This window comes from Hyposmocoma kahamanoa, unplaced genomic scaffold (assembly GCF_003589595.1).
Source record: "Hyposmocoma kahamanoa isolate Upper Pololo Valley unplaced genomic scaffold, ASM358959v1 232, whole genome shotgun sequence".
NCBI lineage: Eukaryota > Metazoa > Arthropoda > Insecta > Lepidoptera > Cosmopterigidae > Hyposmocoma > Hyposmocoma kahamanoa.
The window spans coordinates 7,945,685-7,973,161 of NW_020653750.1; the positions used below are offsets into that span (position 1 = coordinate 7,945,685).

At 37.9% G+C, this 27,477-nt stretch overlaps 1 protein-coding gene across 4 annotated transcripts; it reads left to right on the plus strand.

The window, feature by feature from the left end:
* Positions 1-1,683: 1,683 nt before the first annotated feature.
* On the plus strand, positions 1,684-24,383 carry LOC113228415 (ubiquitin carboxyl-terminal hydrolase 7-like). Of its 4 annotated transcripts, none has more exons than XM_026461707.1 (23): positions 1,684-2,063; positions 2,150-2,279; positions 5,044-5,165; positions 5,788-6,116; positions 6,366-6,529; positions 7,633-7,750; positions 8,691-8,832; positions 9,903-10,077; positions 10,320-10,512; positions 11,419-11,572; positions 12,814-12,950; positions 13,447-13,543; positions 14,081-14,317; positions 15,613-15,886; positions 16,802-16,893; positions 17,576-17,721; positions 18,088-18,195; positions 19,528-19,690; positions 19,999-20,120; positions 20,694-20,829; positions 21,332-21,490; positions 21,949-22,042; positions 22,156-24,383. In XM_026461707.1, exons 2-23 carry the CDS (start codon positions 2,201-2,203, stop codon positions 22,269-22,271), a joined length of 3,357 nt encoding a protein of 1,118 aa, XP_026317492.1. In that variant the 5' UTR covers positions 1,684-2,063; positions 2,150-2,200; the 3' UTR covers positions 22,272-24,383. The 4 variants fall into 4 exon arrangements, with proteins under 4 accessions (XP_026317492.1, XP_026317494.1, XP_026317493.1 ...); XM_026461709.1 differs by having other exon boundaries at positions 17,579-17,721; XM_026461708.1 differs by having other exon boundaries at positions 17,564-17,721; positions 22,171-24,382.
* Positions 24,384-27,477: the final 3,094 nt, after the last annotated feature.

A 27,477-nucleotide genomic window follows, 5' to 3' on the forward strand; every position in this document is an offset into this window, starting at 1 on the left:
ATATCGTACCCAAAGCAGAATTATTGAAACTTTGATTGATAATCATAGACTAAATGTTTATGTTTTTGTTTGTTGTTGTTGTTCAAATTAATAGGTGTTTTTATAGGGAAAAAAGTCAAAAAATTAAATTGAAGTCTGTAACTTGTAATACAAACAACTCAAAGTGTAAAATATAAGCTAACTGTGCTGTTGATTATAAGTTATAACGTGCTTCAATATGAGCACATTTATATCTTGTGATTGATCTAAAACAAATGGAAACATTGAGACATTTTTAACCGTTCCCACTAAAGGTCGTACTCCAGAACTCTACTCAATGCTGAAGTCAGAACTTGAGTATGGCTCAACTCACAATGGCGCAGAGTCAAAGTGTCGTGACGCGTCATGTTTTTCACCTATAGCATATTCATCTATATTTCCAATTATTACGGTACAAATTTGTATTTTGTAAATATGTAATCGAGCAGCGACGCGCGTCGATGCGCGACGACGTGTGTCGACGCTTGGTAGCATTCGAGCGGCTTCGCGCGTTACTTGGGCGCCGTGAGGCGTCAGACGCCGACCAAACTGTGATCCCGGCGCACTAATGCGAGCATCGTCGCGCGTCGTCGCGCGTCCACTCGCATCGCCTGGCGGTGGAGTTGAAAAACAAGACGCGACGCGACGCTTCGACTCTGCGCCAGTGTGGGTTGAGCCTTAGATTTCAAGCACTGGATATACGACCCTAATGGCAAAGACTTGAGTATGATTTCAAGTACTGGAAATACGGTCCTAATTGCAGGCCTAAATTTCTGACCTGAGTATGATTTCGAGTGTTTTAAACCACAATCAAGTCCTGCTTGAGCATTGAGTACAGTTCTGAAATACGACTCTTGAATTTGTATAAATTTTTGTTATAACTGCTACCTTTATTTGATAAAAGACCTTTTAAAAAACTTTTTATGTTACCACAAGTTACTTGTAAAAGTGACTATTTTTTGTGATTATAACACCGGTTTGAATTTTAATCAATGAATATTAAATGCGAGTATAGAAATCGTGTAACACTTTTACGTTTTATGTTAAAATATGTATAATAGTTTGCAATGATAAAGCAGTTAAAAAGTTCAAAGCGTGTATGTAGTTTTAACTATTTCCAAAATAGTAGAAAAATGCAAAAAATGGTTACCCTAAACGCATAAACAAAGTTCCACTTTTAATAGGGATGTTGCCCTCTGGGGGAAAATATCGTTTTAATTATGTGACGAGAAATATCGATAAGTTATTCTAAATATAGTAATTATACGAATTAAAAATAATGTTTCCATTTACAAATTAGTAATACGCAAGTCTTGCAAAAAAGCCGAATTATCTCATAGGCACGCTATGGAGTTTTGATGCCAGACGCGTGTCAGTTTTCAAGATTAAAAAAATATGTTTTTACGAAACTATAACTATCATTCGTGAGAGCGTATCTGCCCAATGTGTACCTTTTCTAATAATAGATAACTCAAAATCGTTTATAACTTTTGTACCGGTCGGTTGGTTGGTATACTACAGCAGTGTGAGAGGACCTTTATGAAGGTTTCATTATCCACTCGGACGTTTAAATCGATTTCCAATTAAAACTTTGTGGTAAAATATCGACTTTGGTACAACATTATGGTGAATGTGAGAGAATGATAAAATGGTGCATTCGTCGATCAAACCGGGCCACACATCCGAAGCCAGAAATTAAATTATCCTCCACCATTTTGTTTATTTTCGCGAATATAAGTACCTACCCGGTTACGTTAGTGGTTTTTTATACGCCGCTGTACGATAACGTGATAAAGTAAATCTTGCAATGATCAAAAGATTAGGAATGTGCTATTAGCGTACCTATCTTCCATTGGATCCTTGTGTTGAAATTTGCAGTCATCGGCCGCGCCGCAAGTAAACACTCTTCAAAAATTAACATCTTGCCCTCCAAAAGAAACAAAAGTCCGGGTACGCAGGGTGTCAGAGTCGATGAGAAAGGTTCGTTGAAGTTTGTTCAACGGATTTTCAATAGGTCCAAAGGGACCGATCCCTTGGCGTTAAAGGTAGGTATTGTGCATAATTCGGTCGCGGAGGGTTATGTGAGTGCAGCGTGCGCAGTTCTAGTTGAAAATAAGAGTGATTGGTTCAGGAAATATCGAAGAGTTTTGGGCGAGAGTCCCCCGTGGCGCGCCCGGCTAACATGAACCACACGCCTGCTCCGGACAGGCAGCAGCACGACTCCAATGTGAACCAGGTGGAGGAAATGGAGACTCAGGAAGGTCAGTAACGTCATTCACGTCAATATTTACATTGCTACCTAATCCAACCATTGTCGTATTTCCATGAGTAGTAGGAAGCTTCGTAATTTTCATTGTGGTGTTCAAACGACACTTCAATAGAAGTCCAATGAACTTTGCCATCATAGTGGGTATAAAATGTACAACCAATCCATAACATGGGTGTTGTTTATGCAGTTAACCTCAATCTAAATTTTCAGTATAATAACTCTACAATTTGGTAACACTACTGAATTTCCAATGAGCCTCTGTCAGCATAACTTGACTTGAATGCCTTTGATTGATAGTTTTGAAACTACAAATTTAATTAAATTATTAATAAGTTAACAGTTTCTTTGTTCTAAAAGTGCAAGTCGTTGTGAGTCTAATTATAGATGTATTGTTTTGTTGGATTTTGTATTACGTTTTTCACTTTTTGATAGAAAGTGGTCATACCATGTTGCAAACAATTTAGAACCTAATTTCATGGTTTATATAGGTGTAATAATAGTATACTATTTACTATATTTTGGTGATATAGATAGTATAGTCTGATAGTGTTGATGCTATTGATTGGTATATTTTATATATTGGTATATGTTTGGTATTACTCAGCTTTTTGTAGCCCAACTAATGTTGGTAATATTTAAATTTGTAATTGGTAATTTTTAAATGTAACTTATAGCCCAATCATGACATATATATATATATATATATATATGATACCTTTTAAAAAGAAAAGAAGAATAAATCAATTTTCTTGTCTGCCATAGCCAACAAAAAAAGTTAAGTTTTCGTGTAGTTGCTTAGTTAGTTATTAATCATTCAACTATACTGTTTGCCTTTGGGTACCTTTACTCATGTGTGTACACTAAAGACATTAAATGATATGGTGTAACAATCAGAAGAGATCTAATGTTTCTAGGTATTAAACAAATAATAAATATAATTTTTGTTAATAATATTGATTACTTTTCATGGTAAATAGAATGGTAAAATCATTGATTTACAATTATATGGACGTCGGGTCCACGCTAAAAAGTGTCCGCACTTGTAAGGCGCTAAAATCGTATACAGAGCGCCAAACTCCGCTTTAGTCTTCATTTGTTCGACTGACAGCGCGATACTGCGATGACATTACAATTTAAATTTCGAATAGGTTGACTTGGGACATTTTTTTTGTGGTTTTTATATTAGACCCGTCGTCCATTTATTTGTAAGTCAATGGGTAAAATTTATCCTTGAAATACTTATAAAATTGCTATCATTAATTCATTTTTAATTTTATGAACATCACAAAATTAGTGTTGCTTATTGATTTGTTGGCAGTAGTTTTCTCATTTAGAAATAAATATATTTTTATTTCTTATTAGCATGCACAATGTTACAAGAACTAATAATCTGATGTAATAGTTAGGTCTCAAGAAATTGTAATTTTAACTTTAGAAAGGAATATAATATAGCTTAGGCTAGGAATATCTAGTGAAGGAATTTAGAACAGGGCCAGATATATTCATATTCAATATTTTACCAAAGCACTAGGTTTCACAATGCATACACTCTTCTGCCATCCTCTTTGCTTTTTTTATAAGCCACCAATCCTACACTACACTCTTTTGATATTCATTGAATAAGATGTTTCAAACATACTTTGACCTAAATAAATACTGTAGTACATATATAACATGCTTACATACTTTGAAACTTTTTTATAGCCAGGTAGGTGTTTGTGGAGTGTAATTGGATTAAATACTTCTGTTCTATTTGGGGAACTGTGGTAGGTTTCATGTGATATCCAGTGGTGATACTGCAATATTTTATATATAAGAATACCTAAGTATGCCTTAGTATGAAGTGTATTTAGCCCCAATGACCAATGTAGGATGCAAAGGTTCACAAGTTACTTTTTGAATATTAAAATTGTGTCACTGGTATTGGTATTGTGTTCTTGTTGTCAGTTCACAAAATAGGTTGTTTAAAATTCCACAACTTGGCGAGAGTCCAATTCTATCTTAACAATAGACTAGAGTTTATGGTTTTGTCAGATTGTAAAAGGGTATAATAGCGTATAAAGTACATATTACTGAGTATAACTTGAGCAAATTATAATATTTTTTTTTTGCGGTATATATAATTTGTATAGTTTTCATGAATATTGTCCACATAGTGTGGTTAATTTTCATCTTCTATACATTCTTCTTCGGTGTTTTGGCAACCATAGATCATAAAATGTCATAGTCATGCATGACTGGTTACTTTCAGTAATTTTTTCTCAGGTGCCACATTTACTGTCAGAATTGTCACAATTCAGTGTCAGAAAAACAATGGACAGATTGTTTTTCCTGTTATTGTAATTTTCTAGTTTGTAAAGTGATATAAAGACAATTTGCAATTTGTTAATAGCCATTCAAGGTTAATTTTAACATTATAAATTTTTCTGTTGGAAAATATTTTGTTTGCAAACTGGGATACTTATACTGAATTAGAGTAATTGTAATTATTAGTAAGTGTAGTAAACTTTTTACCTCAAAACTTCCTAGGATTATACTTATAGATCAGTAATACATTAGTAATAAAGGTGATAAAGTTGGAAAGCTTGACGCATTTGGAAGATTGTTACTAAAATATAAAGTATATTGCTTTTTCAATGAAATTGTCACTAGCATAAAATGGTTTCACTTTGTTTTCTTGCCTGAAAATTCCTAATCTTCTTCATATTTACTGTGGTAAACTGAGCTTTTATAAAAACAATCACATATTTTTACAGTGGAGACTGTAGAAACAGCTACAGATAAGACTTGGGACGACGATCTTATGAAAGGGCCCAACGGCGAAGTCGTGATGAGCGACGTAATGAAGAACCAGGAGACCACCTCCTCCGACATGCCTGTAAGCATTTCCTATTACTTTATGAACATATACTACTTAAGGTATTGATTTTGACTGTAGTATTAAATTATTGAAAAGTTTAGCATTGGTTATGTGATGCAAATTAACTTGGTTTAGTTATGCAGTACAGCTACTCTCACCATGACGTTATGTGAGTAACTATCATATGCGAGTCTGACTATAGCACACACCTAAGGTATTACGTTTATTTTTGTTTTCACTGGCCATTCGCGTCCATTACAAATTACAGCTCCCAGTTTCGCGAAAAACTTCAGTAGCTCGTATGCTTGGATTGAGACTGCAAGCATGGGTTTTTTGCTTCGGTATTCAAAATGCGCACTTACTGCTGCCTCAGACAGCACATAGTCACTGGGAGTAGTGATCTACTGCTAGGTCAGGAGCGTGTAAACCCTTAACTCACAACAAACTTACTACTTGAAAATGGACTTGTTATGCAACTTGTTATGCTAGAATTGAAAAAAAAAAAGTTTATTTTATGTTAATTAAATTTTTATTGAATTGATATTCAATTATTTTTTGTGAAATTACTCCACTAGTTTGTTATAATTATTAATATAAAGATCTTTATTTAATGTTGCTAATTTAAACATTTTTCCCACAGCTTGCCTGTCTGGACGCCGAAATGGAGGATGACGAAGCGCGTTCCGAGGCGACCTTCCGCTTCACAGTCCATAACTTCAGAAACCTGAAGGACTCTGTGCTTTCTCCACCTTGTTATGTCCGCAACTTGCCTTGGAAGATCATGGTGATGCCTAGACAAGCGCCCTCTGCCGACCGTCAGCAGCAAAAGTCCCTGGGCTTCTTCCTGCAGTGTAACGGCGAGAGTGAATCCTCTAGCTGGTCATGCTACGCCATGGCCGAACTTAGGCTGATCTCCCATAAGCCGGATACTGAACCGTTTTATAGGAAGATCCAGCATTTGTTTTACAGGTTGGTTGTATATTTTTTTCAAATAAAAAGAAAATAATCATAGTATTATTGTTTGCAGATGTCTGCAGTTTTTAATTAAATCTATTAAAACACAAATTGAAGTGGATTGCGCGTGTGACTCTACTAAGACATCACATTTCACTTCTTTTTGTTCTATTTTCTGTTGTATTTGAAACATGCACATAGTTTTTTGTCACACTATCGGTTTTGTGGACTATTATTGACATACTTCATTATTCAATTGAATAGCAAGGAAAACGATTGGGGTTTCTCGCACTTTATGTCATGGACCGACGTTCTCGACCCCGAGAAAGGTTACATCAAGGACGACGCTATCACTCTCGAAGTCCACGTCACTGCCGAAGCCCCCCACGGCGTCTCTTGGGACTCTAAGAAGCATACAGGATATGTTGGTCAGTCAACTTTACTACATTATTTTATTACACATTTGAGGGCATGAATGACTGCAATTCTTTCATCATCATTACCACTTAACATATTCTGAAACTACAAGAACTGTAAGTAAAAAGTTCTGTTGATCCAATGATAATCCAAACTAAGGTAACAGGAGATGATAGCAGTATCAACTTTACATGATTTCATAGTGAACTTGTACCTTAATAATGCGTTAGAAAGTAGATTTTACGCGATGATATTTATGTCTGAAGATTACGGGCGCAGTGGCAGTGACCCTCACATGTTTGCGATTTAATGCTCTGAGTGGCACTGCAACTGCTATGACAGGTGTGTCGTTTATCACCAGGTCCACGGCTTGTTCGCCCCGTCATTTAATATCATAAAAGAAATCAAAGCATGTTCACAAGAAGCGGAGATCCAGGGGTCGATTATGATGATTGAAATATATGTGAAGTAGATTTTTTAAAGTTTTTCAATTAAGCATATGTATGCGATTAAGGATACAAGAATAAAACTTAAGACTTCGATACAGCGCTGACGTTGGCCTAGGTTTCCTTTACGTACTTTCGTTAATGTACCGTCCTGACCCGGTCGCCACTTTCTTGCATGCGATTAAGGATACAAGAATAAGACTTAAGACTTGTTAACATTTATTTAATGTCCTTAAAATTAGAATAAGACTTGTTAACATTTATTTAATGTCCGTAAAATGTTTCAAAACATAGAAATTAAGAAATGCTATGTGCGCGCGCTGCCTGTCGCCGCGGTCGATCTAGTGGCTCCATTCGCTGCGTCTGCACTGCGTGCCGCCCTCGCTATTGGCGGAGACAGCATGTAAAGTGTTTCGAGCTTAATTTGGTTTTGCATAGCACACCTATTACGGCGCCTTTAGATAAAGGGTGATTCAGTCTTATGACTACATCAAACATAGCACACATTGTTGTGGTCGTAGGATTATTTGTCTATATACAATCAGTCTGGAAAGGGACAAGTCAATAATTTCATCATCATTTTAGTATTCTAATTTGTCAATTAGAATACTAAGTAAAGATGGTAGAGATGTAATGTCACATTAACCACATTAATAACAATATTTTAGGTCTGAAAAACCAAGGCGCTACTTGTTATATGAACTCACTGCTTCAAACCCTGTACTTCACCAACCAACTAAGGAAGGCTGTCTACAAGATGCCTACAGAATCTGATGATAGCACCAGGTAAGCGTGTCTCACAAACTAAAATATCTTGGACTTTTTTTAAATTAACAAGATTATCATTTTTATACAGGTGATATTTATTATTATGTTAATGTATTAAGTGGTGAATCTACCCATTGTTACGAGTAACTATTACTACGGGAACCTTTCAGAAATCGTGAAATAGTCCGTAATTTTTCATAAATATGTATTTCGCACGCTCAATATTGTGACATAATTCGGAAAGTAAGTGCTGGGGAATAATAACGTTCTAAATAAAACTAATATTTTTAACAAATCAAGTAGCTACAATTTTCACATATTTGGCACCAACTAAATAACATTATAATGGATAATGTAAAGAAATAGGTATAATTATGTAATCACCTAATTATACCTATTGCTGATTTTTTTTTGCGATTTCAGAGAGGTCCACTTGTTAAAAGTTCTAGTGATATATACAATCACCCTTAAAATATTATGCAATATTGAAAAACTTCATGTTCATGATGATATTCATGAGTCATGATTAGCTGCTATTTCTGTGATCCTCTAGAACAGAGGTTCCCAGACTTTTTTCTCATAGACCTCTTTCAGAATTTAGCTGGTTCCGGTGGACCCCCTGCAGCTACATTTCTATCATATTCCATATCCAAATTATTTTTTGTCACGCCAACGTAGACCCCCGTCGAGTCTCCCGTGGACTCCTGGAGGTCTACCAGGACCATTTTGGGAACTAAGGCTCTAGAACCTGAAAGAGCCATACGCACTCCCAAGTAACACTTTCGATAATTTCCAATTTTTGGCACTGCCGCCAATGTTTCTTAATCTGTAGAAACTAATGGCTCAAAAGGGGTAAATTCACGGAACCGTAAAAATTATTTGAAAGAAAGTTGAAACAAAAAAAAACCGAGTAGCGGAGATAATTTCAGTATAATTCTCAATTTAATAAAATTTGTAGGTCCGTGGCACTAGCGTTGCAGAGAGTATTTTACGAACTGCAATTCTCTGACAAACCGGTCGGTACCAAGAAGCTGACTAAGAGTTTTGGCTGGGAGACCCTTGACTCTTTCATGCAACATGATGTACAGGAATTCCTGAGAGTATGTATAAGTTTTAATTTTCTTTTATTGTATTTTGATGATTTTTAGTCTTATTACAATTACGAAACAGATTGAATAAATAATTTAATAAAAATTAATACAAATTTACAATAAAATGAATGCTTGTTAGTGTTGTCTCCAAATATGTCAAAAAGGAATTAATTGTATCCATAGATGTGAGGATGAGAAAAATATACAAATGAGTACATGTGAATTATCATAAATTATCCCCTGACTTTCAAGCTATATATATACAATATATATATATATATGTTAGGAATCTTAGGACAGGCACATTAGGTCCATTGTTTACCAATACTTTTTCTTTTTTTTACATCAAATTTCTCTTAGGCTCAATTTACATTGCGGCGGAACGGAAGCCTCAATTTTGCCTCGTTATGTGAGAAGGTCGCTGGATTCGTATTCCAGTGAACGCTCGAGTGACTGAGACTTGACGCTCTACAACCTCAAGAAGCGTCGGCGTCAACGAAATTCTACCATTTCGTCTACGTTTGACGTCACACTACGCCTGCCTTTGCGCCACTGCCCGAGGATACGACAGGCGTCGTCAATGGGAGCTGCGGAATTCTCGCGAATGAGCGAGGATTCTCAAGCATGCGCGATAATTCCGCGGAAGGCGCGCGAAGTGATTTTTGGCTCGTATCTAGTTTGTTCGTTACACAACTAAGTTCCTTACGCTATGTAGAATTAATATCGTTACAAAAAATCGCTTTCATTCCGTTCCGCCGCAATATAAATTGAGCCCTAGGAAGTCACCACACGTATTGGCACGGGATCGCTTAAAGCCGGTCAGAAAAACTTTATGTCCGTATAAGAAGAGCGGAAAAGATGTTGTGTGTCGGCGGTCCCGCGGTAATGCGATTCCTCATCGATACGTGTGGTGACTTAGTCAATATTGTTTGCTGAAGTCAGACTTTAGTACTGGCACATTTGTTCCGTATTCTACACTCTTGTGTAACTAATATGTTAAGGACGATATGGATGGTTGTTAACTATTAGTGCTCGAGATGAAAGCTATGCAGTACGATAAATAAATGTAAATCGCACAGGTACTTCTGGATAAACTGGAGAGCAAGATGAAAGGCACTTGCGTGGAGGGTACTGTCCCGCGGCTGTTCGAAGGCAAAATGACTTCGTACATCAAGTGCAAGAACGTGAACGTGTCCAGCACGCGTGTCGAGACCTTCTACGATATTCAACTCAATATTAAAGGGAAGAAGAACAGTGAGTGACTTCTAAGGCTTAATTATCCGCTGACCATTTTTTCTTTCTTTTCATTAAGGACCATTGACTCTTTCACTTGCAACTGTGCTTTGACAAAAATTATAACCTCACATATTAAGCTTCTGACTCTACCATCAAGTTATCTTGATTTGGTTCTGTTAATTTGCCTATTAATGGCAATATTCTGAAAAGATTTTTCTATTAATGAACATACACTTTAAATATCCAATATTTTTGTCCAGTCGACGAGTCGTTCAAAGACTACATCAGCACGGAGACGCTCGACGGTGAAAACAAGTACGACGCAGGCGAACACGGCCTGCAGGAAGCCGAGAAAGGCGTCATCTTCGCCTCCTTCCCTCCCGTTCTGCATTTGCATCTTATGCGCTTTCAGTACGATCCCATCACGGATAGCTCCGTCAAGTTTAATGACAGGTATGGGTTTTGGTTTCTATAAACATCAGGGAGTTGAACCAGTATGCGTATCTTAACTATCGCGTATTGTCTGTGGAATACGCACGGGTCTTCTTAGTCCAGACAATATGAGATTTCAGGGGGCGCATGAACGGCACCTGAAACATTTTTATTCCACATAATGTAATATTTTCTTTTGTCTCTCATTTTTGATTTGGGGGGTCTAGAAGTATACATTTTTTATCGTGCGCTCTAAATGCTTACTTACGCCTACTGGGCCACTAAACGCTACCAGTGGCTGAGTTAAGCCACTAGACGCGGCTAACAGTCGCAACGGTTAGTGGCTGGATACGGTCGCGGCCACTAGCATATAGCTATGCTGAATCATCCAATTCGACGATGGTGTTACCAGCTTTAAACATGAAAATAAGTATGACTTTATTTTTACCTTTAGATTTACTTTGATTTAATTTGAGAGGTCACTTATAATTTTATATTTCAAAAAAATAAGGGTGAAAAGACGCCACAAGTCGCTAAATATTTATTTTTAACCAAATTTTTTAAGCTGGCGGCTGTGGCCAAGTGTGCGCGGAAGGCGAGCGCGGGCCACTCCCGCAGCTTGTGGCTCGGATGCGGCCACTCGAACGCGCGTTTTACGCCGATGCCATACAAAATGAATACGAAATCGTAATCTGTGGTCGCGTTTAGTGGCCAATACTAGTGACTCAATGGGCGGGCGCTCTAAAATTTTTCTTTGTTGGGTAACAAATTATCGCAATTCGCGGAAATAGTTTGTAGGTATAGCGTGCCTGGAATATTCCGATATGATCGACACCCTCGTTTAGCAGATTCACGTGTGGAGCTTAACACAAAGGATGTAGACCATCGTGGTGGGATGACGACTACACAGTTATTATTTGCCTTCAGGTTCGAGTTCTACGAGCACATCAACCTTGATGCATATCTGCAGGAGAAGCCGGAGACGCCTGCAGATTACACGCTACACGCGGTGCTGGTGCACTCGGGCGACAACCACGGCGGGCACTACGTAGTCTTCATCAACCCCAAGGGCGATGGAAAAGTACATTCAATAGATCCGAAACAGATAATCGAATCGCATAATGACTAGAGTCAAATAAATTTATTTTGTCTCACTCTTGATTAGAGAGTTCTGGAAATCGGGGATGCAGAAATATATTTTCATCATTTGTACTAGTTTCATATTGCGTAATTAGACGTAGTGTGAAAGAGTTCAAATATTTTGGTTTATAGAGACATATTTATTGTTCGGTCTCCAGAATAAAGTAACAAAATAATTGAAATTGAAATCAGACGTAAATTTAATTGCTAATCAAACTATGCATGACATGTTGCCGTTAGACTATAAATATAGTCTGCTTATGCTTCACCAGATAATGTTTCTCGGGGCCTAAGTTTCCTTTAGAACACCTATCCGTAATTGTCTAGTTTATACAGACATATTTATTGCGCGGTCTCCAGAATATAAGTAACAAAATAATTGAAATTAAAATCGGATGTAAACTTATTTGTCAATCAAACAATATGCATGACATGTTGCAGTAAGACTATGAATATAGTCTGCCTATGCCTGCCAGTTTCCTCTAGAACAGCTATCCGTAATTGCCTATTTATTATTATTATGTGGTGGCTTCATTCGGGGCATATGCAATCCCTCATCACTGCGACTATCAACTGATCTATTGTAATCACCACGAATTACAGAGCCACGGTCGATAACATTGAGGAACTGAAGGACTTTACCTGGCTAATAAAAAAATTAATTTCCTATGTTGGCCACAAATTTATCATTATTTACCGATTTCCGACAGGGGACTATTTAGAAATTTTGTACATTTCATGCAAGTAATTAACGCATGCTGCTCCTAGCACTATTTGGCATTTTTCCTAGAGTACACTACCGTTGTAGAAAACCACCGCGTTCAAACGTAAGCAATAAATATCTATCGCAGATAAGGAGCGCGATTACGTCACTCTCACAATACGACTTTGCTGTTAAGCGCCATTCTATAGGCGCGATTGAGTCACCCGTTCCGTTTAGGTGTATGAATATAATAATAATAACCAGACACACTCATAGCCGCGCACTATGGATATCCTGTTTCGCGGATGCCATGGACACACAAACACAGACGATATTACGTCCAAACTGAGAAATAAAGGTAGGCCATACAAATATTTCTCCCGACCCACGAGTCGATCCTGGGACTTCTGCGAGGCAGACCTGTACCGTTCGGCCACAGAGGTAGTTACGATAATATGAAACAAATTTTGTGATTGCAGTGGTGCAAGTTCGACGACGACGTAGTGTCGAGATGCACGAAACAAGAGGCCATCGAGTACAACTACGGCGGGCACGACGAGGACATGGCGCTTACTGTGCGCCACTGTACCAACGCCTACATGTTGGTCTACATTAGGTAATTGATTTTTGATTTATTAGCTCATTCGACTAAGTAACGTATATACATGAAATTTGAAGGTAGCAGTAGAGCTCCTTGTGAAAGAGTTCGTCCAGGTAAGTGCCACCTTACCTATTTCTGTAGCCAAGCCGGAATGTGAGCATTACTGAGTTCTGGTTTTGAGGGGCAAAGGTTGCTGGTGAAATTACAAGTCATATGATGACATACGGGACTTGTCAACTTATGTCTCAGGGGTACCGGCTCAGTGACAGTGCCCCTCAGATCTTTGTGATTTGAAGCTCTGAGTGGCACTGAAACTGTTATGGATAGGCGTGTCGCTTATAACCAGGCGCACAATTTATTCGTCCCGGCATTGGTATTTTTTATCCACTTTCCATTCGTCGATGAAGTTCAAATTTCAATAGTGTAGCTATAGTATAATACTATGTTAAAGTTCAATTCGCTGATTGTAAGATATCCAACTGAGTTGCATTAAAAGTTCTGATTGTTCTAGGGATTCACAGTTAAAAACTGTGTTGCAAGAAGTCACACAAGCAGATATACCCACGGAGCTCAGCGAACGACTAGCAGAAGAAAAGAGGATTGAAACGGTGCGTATTAATTTACTGTGGTCAGCGTATGTATAACTGTATGCAGGCTTCTTATGTTCAGAACTTCTAGCGTTCTCAACCTCTGCAATACTGTCACGTGTTAGACTGAACCAACCCGCCTATTTGGTAGTTGATTTTAGATTCAAAAGCTTCGTGGTGACAATTGCTAGTTGTGCCATGCACAGTGGGAGGTGAGCGTGCCAATAGCTCCGGCACCTTTCAGGCTAGGGAGGGTGCTGTACGTGCCCCCGGGGTCGCTCACCTGAGGCACTAGCCGTTTGAACTCCTGATGAATTCTGTGAATGGGCTGATCTGGGGTCCGGATCTGACTGAATAAGGTCCGCGTGCGCGCTTGCTTGCACATAGGTCTGTACCTACCCCGAAGTGAAGAAGTCAAAGCCTTGTTTGAAAAAACAAATATACGCGATTTTAATCCGGAAAAATAGTTTCATTTCCTAAGTCAAAGCCTTTTTGTATCTGCTAGTTATGTTTCCAGCTTAAAACATCTTCAGGTCTGAATTATAATTCTAATTACAGATACGACGCAAAGAGCGCAACGAAGCTCATCTCTACATGAACGTCAATGTAGTGCTGGAAGAGGCTTTCGATGGCCACCAGGGCAATGACCTCTACGACCCTGAGCGGGCTCACTATAGGGTGTTCCGCGTTCGCAAACAGGCTACTGTGGCTGAGCTCATGGAGACGTTGGCCGAGAACTTCAAGTATCCGCTCAAACAGTTACGCCCTTGGCCTTTTAGTGCGCGTTCCAATCAGGTACCTTATGCCATGTCTAGTTGATGCCTTGAAATTTAGAATTAGTTTGTATTTTGTTTCAAAGGATGTCGCCTCTTTGTTTCCGAGCACCTCATCTTTGTATGTCTGTACTAGTTACTCGTTAAAAACAAACTTACTTAAATTACTCGTTAAAATTTAGTAGCAGTAGAGCTCTTTGTGAAAGAGCTCGTAAAGGGAATTATTGCCTATTTCTACCTATTTCTGCCGCCAAGCAGTAATGCTGGTGAAATTACAGGCACATGAGACTTGTCAACTTGTCTCAGGAGGGTGGGCGCTGTGGCGGTGCACCCAGATCTTTATAATTTAAAGTTCTGAGTAACACTGCAACTGTTATGGGCAGGCGTGTGGTTTACTACCAGGCTCACGACATGTTCGTCCCGTCACTTGGTATTAAAAAAAAAATAACCTGGGCCTTATCATGAACTCTTATTGCAGTTCAGCATAGGTTCATAACAACAAAAAAGCGGGATGGTGATATACTCTTCGTGTAGCGCTGTCTCGCAACGATTTATTATAGATCCTAAATTGAATCGTAATTACAGTTCATGGTAAGCATTGACTTACAATTATATGGACGTCGGATCCGCGCTAAAAAGTGTCCGAACTTGTAGGGCGTGAAAATCGTATACAGAGCGTCATTCACGCTTTAGTCTTCGTTTGTTCGACTGACAGCGAAGCAAGCAAAATTAGACAGTACTGCGATGACATTACAATGCGACTTGCGACATTTTTTTCGTGGTTTTTGTATTAGACCCGTCGTCCATTTATTTGTAAGTCAATGATGGTAAGGCTTTTGTTCATGGACAGTACAAAAATGTCACTATTTTTCTTTGTGCTTTATATTGATTCAATATAAAAAGTTAAATGTAATATATTTCATTATGCGATATTTCATTTTACGGTAAACGACGTTACTGTCCATGAATGGGTTAATGGACAGAGTAGTAGTTTTGGTTCTTTAAATATTACATAAATTTAGATTTTTATTTCGGATGTATTGTGTTAGTAAAATATTCCTTATAAACTATAATCGACGCCGGAAGTTTGAAATGTCGTATGGGACACTTTCCCTTACGATAAAATGTCCCTTATGACAAATTATCTCCTACGACATTTCAAGTTTCCCACGTCGATATTTACATCGACGTGGAAACGAACGACATCCTAAAGACGACGGTAATAATTTAGTTGATGTTTCGAATTTTGAAATTGGTCAATTTGTCGTAAGGGGTATTTTGTTTTACGGGAAATTAATAATAATCATCTCCCAACAGACATGCAGACCAACGTGTCTTGACATCGTGAACGATCAACACAAAACGGTAGCAGACATATCCGAAAACATGAACCCGTGGAACATCTTCCTTGAGATGTTGCCACCAGACTCTGGCCTTAGTACACTACCCACGTTCGATAAGGAAAATGATGTGGTGTTATTCTTCAAGTATTATGACCCGAAACAGAAGCGTATACATTATTGTGGACATCACTATCTGCCAATTTCAAGCAAACCAGTTGATCTCGTACCCATACTCAATAAACGCGCAGGTATGTTTATTTGTTATTATATATACTTACATTTCAATCTAGATATAAAGACCGGTAACACTTGATTATAATAAAATACTGTTATAGGCTTTTGCCTGTAAATGTTAGAAACTTAACTGTCGCAATATTTTATTCCTATGACCACCCCAGTGTTAGGAAAAATGTTATTTTAAAATAAAACAATCATTTTATAAAAGTGGTCTAGTTTACATATCGGCTTCTAAATAAACTAATTAATACAAGTATTTGGTTAAACTTACTGCTTAATAAACGCGATAGGCTCATTATCTACATATTGACATCTCCGAACTAGTCAAAATAAGTGAAAAACTTTTTTTTGCTGATGAACAGATTTCTTATTCATTCCGCTTTTAGAAAATAATAAGCTGATGTTGAACTAAAAATGCTTTTCTATTACAATTTGTTGAATTTCTTGAAGATAATTAATAAATAATAATTATGATAATATGTAATGAAACTATTTTTCCAGAATAAACTCGCGTATATTTGTTTTTTCAAACAAACCAACTATTCGGGCCCTTTACAGATCCCATGATCACGGTTGACTTAAATCCGGTTTGATTTATTTTACGATTTAAATTTTAATTTAAATCCGGATTAGTAGTTTCATTTCCTATGTGTAACAATCGCGAAAACCAATATGTGTTAGATAATCACAATTGGTCTCGCAACTAAGTAATCCCTTGTACCATGCGTACCAGAGCAATGAAATTAGCTCCCGGGCACTACCCATAACGCCACGATCAGAATTAATGTAGAAAAGTTTTTTCAAATTGGTTCTACAAGGAATCGAACCTGAGACTTCGTCGTCTAATGCCTATAGTTTTAAGCGCTGTGCCTCCCATCGTCAGGCTGTCAACATCAGTATCATTATGTGCTCGCTTCATTCACCAGGTTTCAGTCCAGACACGCCACTGGTTTTGTACGAAGAAATCAAGCCAGACTTCGTCGAGAAGATCAACAACTACAACGACCCTCTCGAAAAGGTATTATTTATCGGTTTTATTCTATCAGATCCTTCATTAGTCTAAGCCATGTAGTTGCATTGATTGTATTTACTACATTTGGATTGGTAACATTTTAGCTAGCAAGTCCGATGCGCAAACGAAGAAAGGTAAAATAGTAACTATTACTATACTTACTAAGTTTGAATTGTATGTTTAGTTTGATGCATTATTTGTTTCTTATTATCATGCAGTAGTAAACTTAGTTATCGTTTCTACAATATTCCTTTAAGAAAGGCATGAATTTGTTTGAGCTTCAGTACACTACCATAACACGTAAACAATGAAATTTACTGTAAATTTAACTCAAAAACTGTTGACGAGACTTGCCGTATCTCTTAAGTATTTTCTTTGGCTCTGCACTCGTACATCTGCTCTGTGCGCATATCGATCATTTTAATGTGGTACATTGTTCGGATGCAGGATTAAACATTGTCAATACGCTTGCATTACAAAATAAGCATGATCGGAAAACGATATCACTGTGCAGTAAACGAATACGTGTGAAGCCTCACTATAAATCCCTACCGATCGGTAGTCAGCACAACGACAACATTAGAAATAAAAAAGAAAGCGGTGACGTGTAGTAGCCTCTTAGTGCGAGGCCCCTACGGCGTCTCCCGCTCGGGTTGAGTCGTGTGCACGCGGCCAGGTATTGGACGAGCTGATGGACGGCGATATCATCGTGTTCGAGCGCGCCGACAACCGCCACGACGACCTCGAGCTGCCCACCTGCCAGGACTACTTCAAGTATATCTTCTACAAGGTCGAGGTGCAGTTTGTCGATAAAACTGTGCCCAATGACCCTGGGTAAGTTTCAAGTTTTATTTAATTTTTATGTCCTATATTTTTTTTATTTCATTTAAATTAATTTTGTTTTTAAGAATATTTTTTTGTCGCAGTCTATTAGGAATATTGTATCTGTAGGTAGAGGCTTGGAAACTTGCAGCATAGGGTAAGCTAGTTAGGTAACATTTTTTTGTTTTCTTTCACTGATTTGTTCTTGTACTACAATGTGGGGAAAATAAATCATTATTATTGCTATAGTAATGTTAACTATGTTAGTAGTAAAAGGATGGACCAAGTTATAATGTATACTGAACAGTTTTTGCTTTGAATGTTTTTTTTTTAGTTTCATAGCTTAATGCATAAGCTTAATGTGGTACTTGTGTGCAGGTTCACAATGGAACTGTCGATGCAGATGCGCTACGATCAAATGGCGCGGGCGGTTGGCCAGCGGCTCAATGTGGATCCTTACTTAATACAGTTCTTTAAGTGTCAAAAGTAAGTTCTATTGGAGTACTTGTTGACTTGATGTTCGTTCCCCTTCACGAATGCAGACATACATTTGGTCTGCGCTTGTAAATTACAAGGAGATATACCTTTGAGGCTGAGTGTTCTGTACGTATGTCTACCATTACGTTATAGAGCTCTAGCAACCGCGTAAAATACTGCAGAATTTATAGTCTTTTTTCAATAAAATGACAGTTGATTGTGCAAAAGTCTTGTCCGCTTACAACCAACTAGTGATTGCACTCGATAAATGTTCAATCGACTGAATGTTGGTTACGCTTATGTAATAAACAGCCAAATTTGTTTCATTAGAATCATTATCGGCCCATTATTCCGCCAACTGCTGGGCATAGTGCATAGTGGGCGTAATTTAAATTTGTCAATCTTTGTAAGTCCATAAATACATAAACTGCGTTTAGAAAGATGGGTATTAAAAATACTAAGAGGAGACATTCAGAGAGACATTCTTTTTTGAATAATAAAATATTTCGATACTAGTAGGTCAACAGTCAAAATAAGAATGAAGGTAATAATGCAATTACTATTCATTAGAATCTCGTAGCAATCACAATTCAGATATTTTTGGCAAAATTTTACCTTCTTTCATAACTTAATAATAATACTGTCGACAACAATGACATGACTATTTAAAATTTTACAAAAACTGGCAACACTGCATTTGTCATTTTACTCCGTCTTCAAAAAAGACAGACTATTGTACAGCACTCCTAGTGGTCACAAGAAGTAGATTTTGTACAAATATTTTAGCGACAACAGTCTCTAAACTCAAAGTAGGTATCCTCGAAGTTAAATATTAGAGTAGATCGTATATATTTGACAAGCAGGAGAACTCTGTGCGAGAGTTCGTCCACGGAAGTACTGCCATCATACCTATTTCTGCCGCCATGCAAAACCAATGTGAGCGTTAGTGCGTTCCGGTTTTGAAGGGTAAATGGATGCTGGTGAAACTACATGCACATGGGACTCACCAACTTTGCGTTGAGACGCACAATGACTTGAATGAATGACGCGCAATGGCAGTGCCCCTCCCATATTTGTGATTCAAAGCTCTTAAGAGACAATTACTGTACTTGACAAATGTCGCTCGTCTTTACACAGTGAAAACATTTAAGTCCGTCTAAACTACAAAGTATAAGCAAAACTTTAAAGTAGGAATGCGAGTGTTACGGTTAGGCGTGTCGCTTACCACCAGGCGCACGTCTTGTTCGTCCAGTCACTTCATATTTATAAAAAAAGCCCGGGTAATGAAAGTCTTATGGAATTGATTAGCACATGCATTTATTATTACTTATTTTGTTACAGTTACAAAGACACGCCGGGACTGCCCTTGAGATACTCGTACGACGGAATACTTAAGGACTTACTAGTGTACTGTAAACCAAAGTGCCCTAAGAAATTATTCTACCAGATTTTATCTATTAAAGTTAACGAATTGGACAACAAGAAACAGTTTAAATGTCTATGGGTAAGTTTGTATTTCGACGTTGCCTGTACATATACTTGATGCTAGTATTAGTTTAATTCTGATTATTTCTTGGTAAAAGCCGTAGCACGAAAAAAACAACAGGTTTGGTTTATTTGCTACCAGGTGTAGTGTAGATCATTTGATCTTTGGCATATTTTACGATAGAAAGAGAAACAATATGAGTAGGAAATGAAGTTTAGACTGTTGCTAACGTTAACTATGATGTGATGGAAAGAAAAAAATACAAAATAGCGTATGGTGGAAAGTACTGTGTCAGTGTGTATTTAAAATTTGCTTTTTTTGCATAGGTCGGTCCGAACTATAAAGAAGACAAAGAATTAATTTTATATCCAAATAAAGGAGGTAAAGTGGCGGACATCTTGGAAGAGGCAGCTAAAGTCGTCGAAATGTCGCCCGATGGATCCGGAAGGTTGGTGCATTTAAATCAAATGTAGAACTAGGACGACATCATATAAAATCATATTATGCTTGGATTTTCTTGTACTTGTACTTGTTCTGTCGATTAGGCATTCCAATTTTGTTTCCTTGTTTTCGGTTACTTAGATTGTTTTATTTCCCCTTGAGTTTGCGATTAAAAAGATGTAAAATACATACGGTGTTTTGTATTAAGGGCGTAACTGACGTTTCGTAGATTTTTCAGGGGAGCATCTTTTAGGTTTTAACGACTGTTGGTTTAAATAAAGATTAAGTTCTTGCAAATGAAGTCCGTTATATAACCAGGATGCTGCGAGAGGCCATTGAAATTAAAAAAAAATATTTCAACAGGGAAGATGGTTTATCCGTATCACTAGTTTGGGATCCAGTATTTCCTTTGATGAAAACTCCCGTTATTTTTTTTATGTTGGTTTATACCTGGATGTTATTTTATGTTTTGTTAATTTGTAACTGTATATATGATCAAACGTTGATTATTTAAAAGTGCTATGGTGTTATGTAGTCGTTATTGCTATACCACTGCAATAATTCCACGTGAACGTTTCAGATTACGAATCGTGGAAGTGTCGTGTCACAAAGTATTACCCGGGCCTGACCCGGAACTGACGTTGGACCAGGTGATCATCTCGCCGCCGCGGCTTTATAGAATAGAGGAGATACCAAGGGATGAGCTACACTTACAGGTACGTCTTACTTTATCTTTACTATTTGTAAGACTTTCTCTTGCAAAAAGTGCTTTGAACGCTTAGTTTAACTATAATCTACATAGAAACAGTAATAATACGACGAAAACTTAATACCGTCTAGCTTACAGCCTGCGACATATTTTGCTTAGGTACTTATAGCTAGTTCCACATTTTTAAGTGCGTGTTAAATAGCATTGTATTTGGTTTGTGAGGCGAGACAGTAAACATTTAACGATAGTGATGTCTCGCCTAAGACCACATGTGCCGAAATTTTGCCTCGAAATTTTGCCGCAGTCGTAGAGATCTTTGACATGAATTCGGCATATACAGTGTTGTACATAGTGGTTGAAGAATTAACTTCGTACTATTTCAATTATTCTGATTCTGTTTTATGCCTCCATAATGACAGGATTGTCAGTGAGGCACATTTCATGCATTTTTGTGTCTCACCTACATGTATCATATTATCAGTGTAATGAAGTATTTGATTTGTGTGTAGGACGACGAGGTGTTAGTGCCGTGCGCGCACTTCCACAAGCAAGTGTACGCAACGTTCGGCATCCCGTTCTACGCGCGCGTCAAGCACAACGAGCCCTTCCAGGCCGTCCGGGACCGCCTGCAGAAGAAACTCGACATACCCGACAAGGAGTGGGAAAAGGTATACCATATTCTTTTGTTAGTTTTATTTAGTAACAGTAGAGCTTCTTGTGAAGTGTTTGTCCAGGGAAGTCACCTTACCTATTTCTGCCGTCAAGCAGTAATGTGAGCATTGCTGCGTTCCAGTTTTGAAGAGAGCGTGCTGGTGAAATTACAGGCACATGGAACTTTTCAACACATGTCTCAGGGTGGCGGGAGTAGTGGCAGTGCCTGTCGGAATTTTAAAGCTCAGAGTGGCAATGCAATTATCGTGAATAGTCATCACCACAGCATAACGTGTTCGTCCCGTGAGTCGCATAATATCATAAAGAATCTAAACAAACAATTTGCGCAACGTGTGATACAAACCAAAGGGTTATGATAGTTGATATGATAGTATTGTTTTTTCTTGGCACGATAAGTTTCTTTTTTTTTTACTAAATACGCATTGTATTTAATAACGTCTTCGTTTTGTTTCAGTACAATTTTGCTATAGTGACAAATGGCAGACCTAACTACATAAGCGAAGGAGCGACAATAAACATTTTTGACTTCAGACCGAGTAGTAACGCTAGTAAGTATTTATGTGCTATATTTGAAACCCATTTGAAAATTGCAAAGCGGCCTTTACATTCGGTTAGGAATGGAGCCAATCCCGCGAAGAATGCGTGCTAAAATTTAATAAAGATCTGTCCCTTCCAGACGCGACGGGCCGGCCGTGGCTCGGGCTGGAGCACATCAACAAGACGCCCAAGCGGTCCCGCGTTAACTACTTAGAGAAGGCTATCAAGATTTATAACTGAGTCATAATGCGCGCGCCCTGGTTCGCTTGGCGAAAACACACCCCTGGGTGTGCTCAAGGGCGAATTCCAAACCTCGCTCTCCGCGATAGTAACTCAAGCTCCAGCAATAACTCGTGATAGTTTTGATAACTCTGCAGTAATTTATTTGCGAGAATTGTTATAGAATAAATTATTTAATAAAATACAGGAATAGACTCATAGTTACTATCGTGCGGGTCCGCAGCAGCCTTATTTACACGTAATATTGTTCATCGCAAACACCAATTTGACTCCCTACACCGTGTTACTATTTAAGTTTTAGACCAGCTAGCAGATTTAACCATGCGATTACTATCAGCACTAAACCGTGGTCACAGGCTCAAAGCACATGGGCGAAATAAGCGGTCGTCAATAATTTGTGATGTAATCAATATGACAATGTATTAGAGTATTATCCCATTCGTGTATAGCAATTTCTTTCATGCATCTAGTTAGCCTTTGAATGTCAGTTACGTTTGAACTATGTCAATTTGTTTTGTCGCCTTTTAGCATACCCAGTGTTGAAAATCGTGTTGTGGCCTCCCGTTTTTTAGAAAAATCTGATACAAAAATTGCTGTCTTATTTATATTTTAGCATTGAACTGGTCGGTTGAAGGTGGTAAATGCCGGGCAGTGCCAAGCCGCGTTTAATTATGCGCGCTCCCTTGTTATCGACGGGCTGCACCTAACTTTGGTGATTCGGCAACTTTTTAACTCTGAAGAGTACTATTATATCCTGTATATTTATTATGTAATATGCGAATTTTACAATAGGAAAGTTTGTAAGAGTATTTTACAATAGAATAATGTGCCTGTAAAACATTTATGGCCTGTCAGGCTTATTGTTAGCTCTCGTATTTTGTTCAAATAGCAATTTTAAATGAAATCTCCTAAATGTAGGGAACTCTGTTACATTAGGATAAAACGTTTTAAAGAAACTGGATCAGTAGCGTCCTAAGAAGGTGAAATCTGACCTTCACATATCTTTAAAACTAGTGAAAACACGACATTTTTATTTAAATTGAATTTTCTGTAAGTATTAACAATTTCTTATTTTGGATTTCTTTTCATTCTTTTTTTTACGTTTTCATATGTGTCATATAATTTGTTGCATATTTATTGCTATTGAATTTGTAAAGCTTCTGACATCTTACTTTTGGGAGACAGTAATCAGTTCAATCAATTGATATGTATAATGAAATGAATTGTTTAAAATTGATAATTTGTAACAATCGAATTTATTCCTTTATCGCAATGTGATAATACCATATAGTAAAGCGTGTATATATTTATTGCACACCCGTCGAAACAGTAATGCGTAGGTTTGTGATCTTTCTAGCGCCTGAATGTTATATTAGGTTAGGGGTTGAAAAAAAAATTGCGGCGAGTATTTATATAGGTACAGTATGTTGGAATGGTTGTCGAATCACCAAATAAAGAGTGTACACTTGGGGTTAATACTCCGCGCGTATCTCGACCTCACTGTACACAGGAGTAACTGCACTTTAGAGCAATAACACTAGCACTGTGTTGTTAATTCGGGCTTAAAGCCATTAACATCCCGAACATGTATATGTTACTATTTAATTTTTTACTTGACCTTCCAGAGAAATGTTACGTTATTAATAAATGATTATGTCGAAATTATGTATATATATGATGTAATAAATTAAGAAAAATACAATAAGTTTTCGTAAAAATGCCTTAGACGTTTTAAGACATTTTAGTGATTTGGATGATACAACCTACTTTGATAATTTTACCCTCTTAGTTTTCATTTCACCACACAAGAGAGGGCGTCACGTCATCTCGCGTCTATTTTTCTTTTAAACATTTTTGAGTCTATTCATTCATTATTAATTTAACATTGTGTTTTTATTGCGCTGTTTCATTAACCAGGTTTTAAGGTACTTTGAGAGAATCTTAGAATTATAGTGGCTTTTACTATACATGCCGAAAATATGCAAATGGGATTATAGACTGTTAGCTGATTCACGTGTCGAACAGAGGTCGACCCCTCGCGAGGATAATGTACACGGCTTGTACAAACCATTGGGAATTATTCCAATGTTTGTTATGTTGGATTTGAATGTTTCACTGAATATAATCCTATATTTGTTAATCTGGTTTATTTTGAACAAGGCTACAGTTACCCTTGAGCATTTCATACTAACACAAGTGATATTAATGCAGAACGATGCCGAGATTCGACGTTGATTGGTATATGTGAGTTGATTGCTGCGTGAATCCCGCAAATCATCGGCGAGCGGAAATGGATCTAATTGTAAATCTGTTGCTCGGCTATCAGTGAAGTACCGGCGTTATTCATTACCCTGATGCTTGTCCCCTGTGGTCCCCACCGCCCCCCGCCGTGCCCCGATTAAACGGACGACCGGTATCAATCACAGTTGAAAGCCGCCACAGATATATTATTAGGCCATCGCGTAGTATTTGGACAGATTACTTTTCGCACTGTCCTTTTTTAATAGGAGTTTTCCAATATTGGTGGTAATAGAGATGAAACCAAGTACAGCTCTATTTATTGTTAGTTATGTTATTGTTTACATTTAACGAATAAACGTTATTCTCAACATCGCTAAAACCCGAAATGTTTATACTTAAATTCTGGTAAATTTGACTGATAACATCCCTTCAGTACGTGTGATGATGGTTTTACCGTTTTACCTACTGTACAGAAAAAGGGCCTATTTACACAAGTTTCGGGGACAAGGCTACTCGAATAAATTGGGTACCACACGATCCTGTTAATAGGATTTCTCAAGTAAATATGCCGCTGCCACCTAATTGTGTATGCTAATAAAAAGAGGTCAAACCGTTATTGATATAGGGATCGTATACAAATAATCAGTGGTGTTCAAATTATTTACGCGCAAAAATATCAATTCAGAAAAACGTAGTATAAATCACTGGTTAACATAAACGCTTTTTGTTTCCAACAAGTATTTTACCAGTTTCTTGATAAACAAGCAGTATATAGAATACACAATATTTACTCGCTAGTTAGAACTTGTGTTGGAGAGCCGTCGGTATAAGACGCGTCAGTCGCTCGCAGGCGAAACAATGCTGCAATTTCATTAAAATCTCCGCTGCCCTACAAATTTTGTCGGAGCTTTAGTAATGATGGAATTTTTTAGCAGACTTGACATTTTAGCTCGTATTTTATCTCCTAGTTTTTTTCACAAGAGGTTTTATTTTTATGTAAATGAATGCCATAGAGACGTTTCAACGAAAAGGGACGCTATTATGGAAATGAATGAAATATGAGTTTTCATGTTTCTTCACGAAATAAACTGTCGTTTTAATTGAAAAGGTACGAGTTTCGCGTTTTTTTAAAATGAAAATTATATACGAGGCACTTGAAGGTTTTTTAAGAAAAATATTTATATTTACGGAGATATGGTTTAATTTGTCTTAACACATCCGATTTCCTGAATACAAAAAAATAGTCGGATTGTATCAAAAACAAACGGATTGTACTTTAAAGTAAGTAAAAGTTGCAATTTAGCCGCAGTCACAACATCACGGCTAATTTATTAATGACGCCGGCGGAAATGCCATGAATTTGGTGCTCCCTTCCTTTCCTATGCCACTCCGGAAGGCAATGCAAAAAAGGCTATGAAAAACTGTGCAGCCAGGCTACACCTTAATACTGTGCCTTAGTGATGTTTTACACATTTTGAAGATTGAAAGTGCTTTTTTTATTATGGTGGAAAAAGAGATCCTATCGTACTCCAGTTGGCAACTGTATGTTATAACAACTTTAATAAACAAAAAATATTTTGATTTCCAAATCAAAGAGAATAAATTTTGTATTGCGAAGGTATTGCGCGTTAATTAATAAAGTTACGATTACTAGATTTAAAAAAATGGTCACACTTTTATAGCGCGTTCATTGTTTAACATTTTACGTTTACACAATTACAGCGATTTGGCATGCTTAAGATGAGTTCATCAAAATCACTTTGAGGAATGGCCGCCCATGTGTTTTGTAACAAGTCAAAATATTGTTGTAGAGTATGTACGGTATGCATACTCGGCACAGCTCTTCTTTGAAGCATATCCCATGCGTGCTCAATTGGATTGAGGTCTGGCGATTGAGCAGGCCACGGCAGAACGTTGATACGAGCTTCGGCAAGAATGCGTGTTACGACTCTAGCCGTGTGTGGACGTGCGTTGTCATGCATTAGTTGAAATGAATCACCCAACTGGCCTCGCAAAGGGATGATAACATCTGAAACAATCCTCTCTGCGTAAACTTGAGCATTGAGGTTACCCCTGATCCAAATGAGATCGGTTCTTCCGCCGATCCAAATACCGGCCCATATCATTATTGTTCCCCCACCATATGGATGAACTTCCTGACAATATCTCAAACGTTCATGACGTCCAGATGTTCTCCAAACTCGAGTACGTCTTGTATCCGGTCTCATACCGAAGCGGGATTAATCCGAAAAGCACACATAGCGCCAGTCTTCTTCCTCCCAGTTTCTGTGTTCGCGCTTCGTAAACCCATCGTAAACGGGTCCTGCGATTGCAGGGTGCAATAGGTGGAACTCTGAGCTGCCTTCGGGATCGCAGACCCACTTCACGTAAACGATTTCGGATTGTTTGATCGCTTATTAGCAAGCCTGAGGAGCTGTGGAGCCTCGTAACCAACATCATGGCGGTCATGGTACGATTCCGTCGAGCAGTATTTTGGATATACCGGTCCTGTCTGCGAGTCGTGATGCGAGATCGTCCTCCATGTCGCTCGGCCACGCTGCTCGTCATGCGATAGCGCGTCCAGGCGACTTATGACACTCTGTGTAGTGTTAAGAGTGAAAGCCACAGCACGTTGCCTGGAACCAGCTTCCAACATTCCGACGACTCGCATCATCACTTCTCGGGTTAAATGATGTCGTCTCTCCATAATAATGTAAATTGTTTCGGTTCCGATGCATATATTGTAATGATTTTGTCAAAACGCTATAACTCATTTTTATACAAAACCACGTTGACAATCGATTTTCTTCTTATTATCGAATTTTAAACAATATTCCTTATTTAAATGTTAAAACTCACTAAAAAGTATCAATAGCGATACAAAAAAGTTAATATAATTAACCCTAATTGCAGCAATACTCTTAAACGTACTTGATCCCTAGACACTTTTGATGTGTGTATTTAC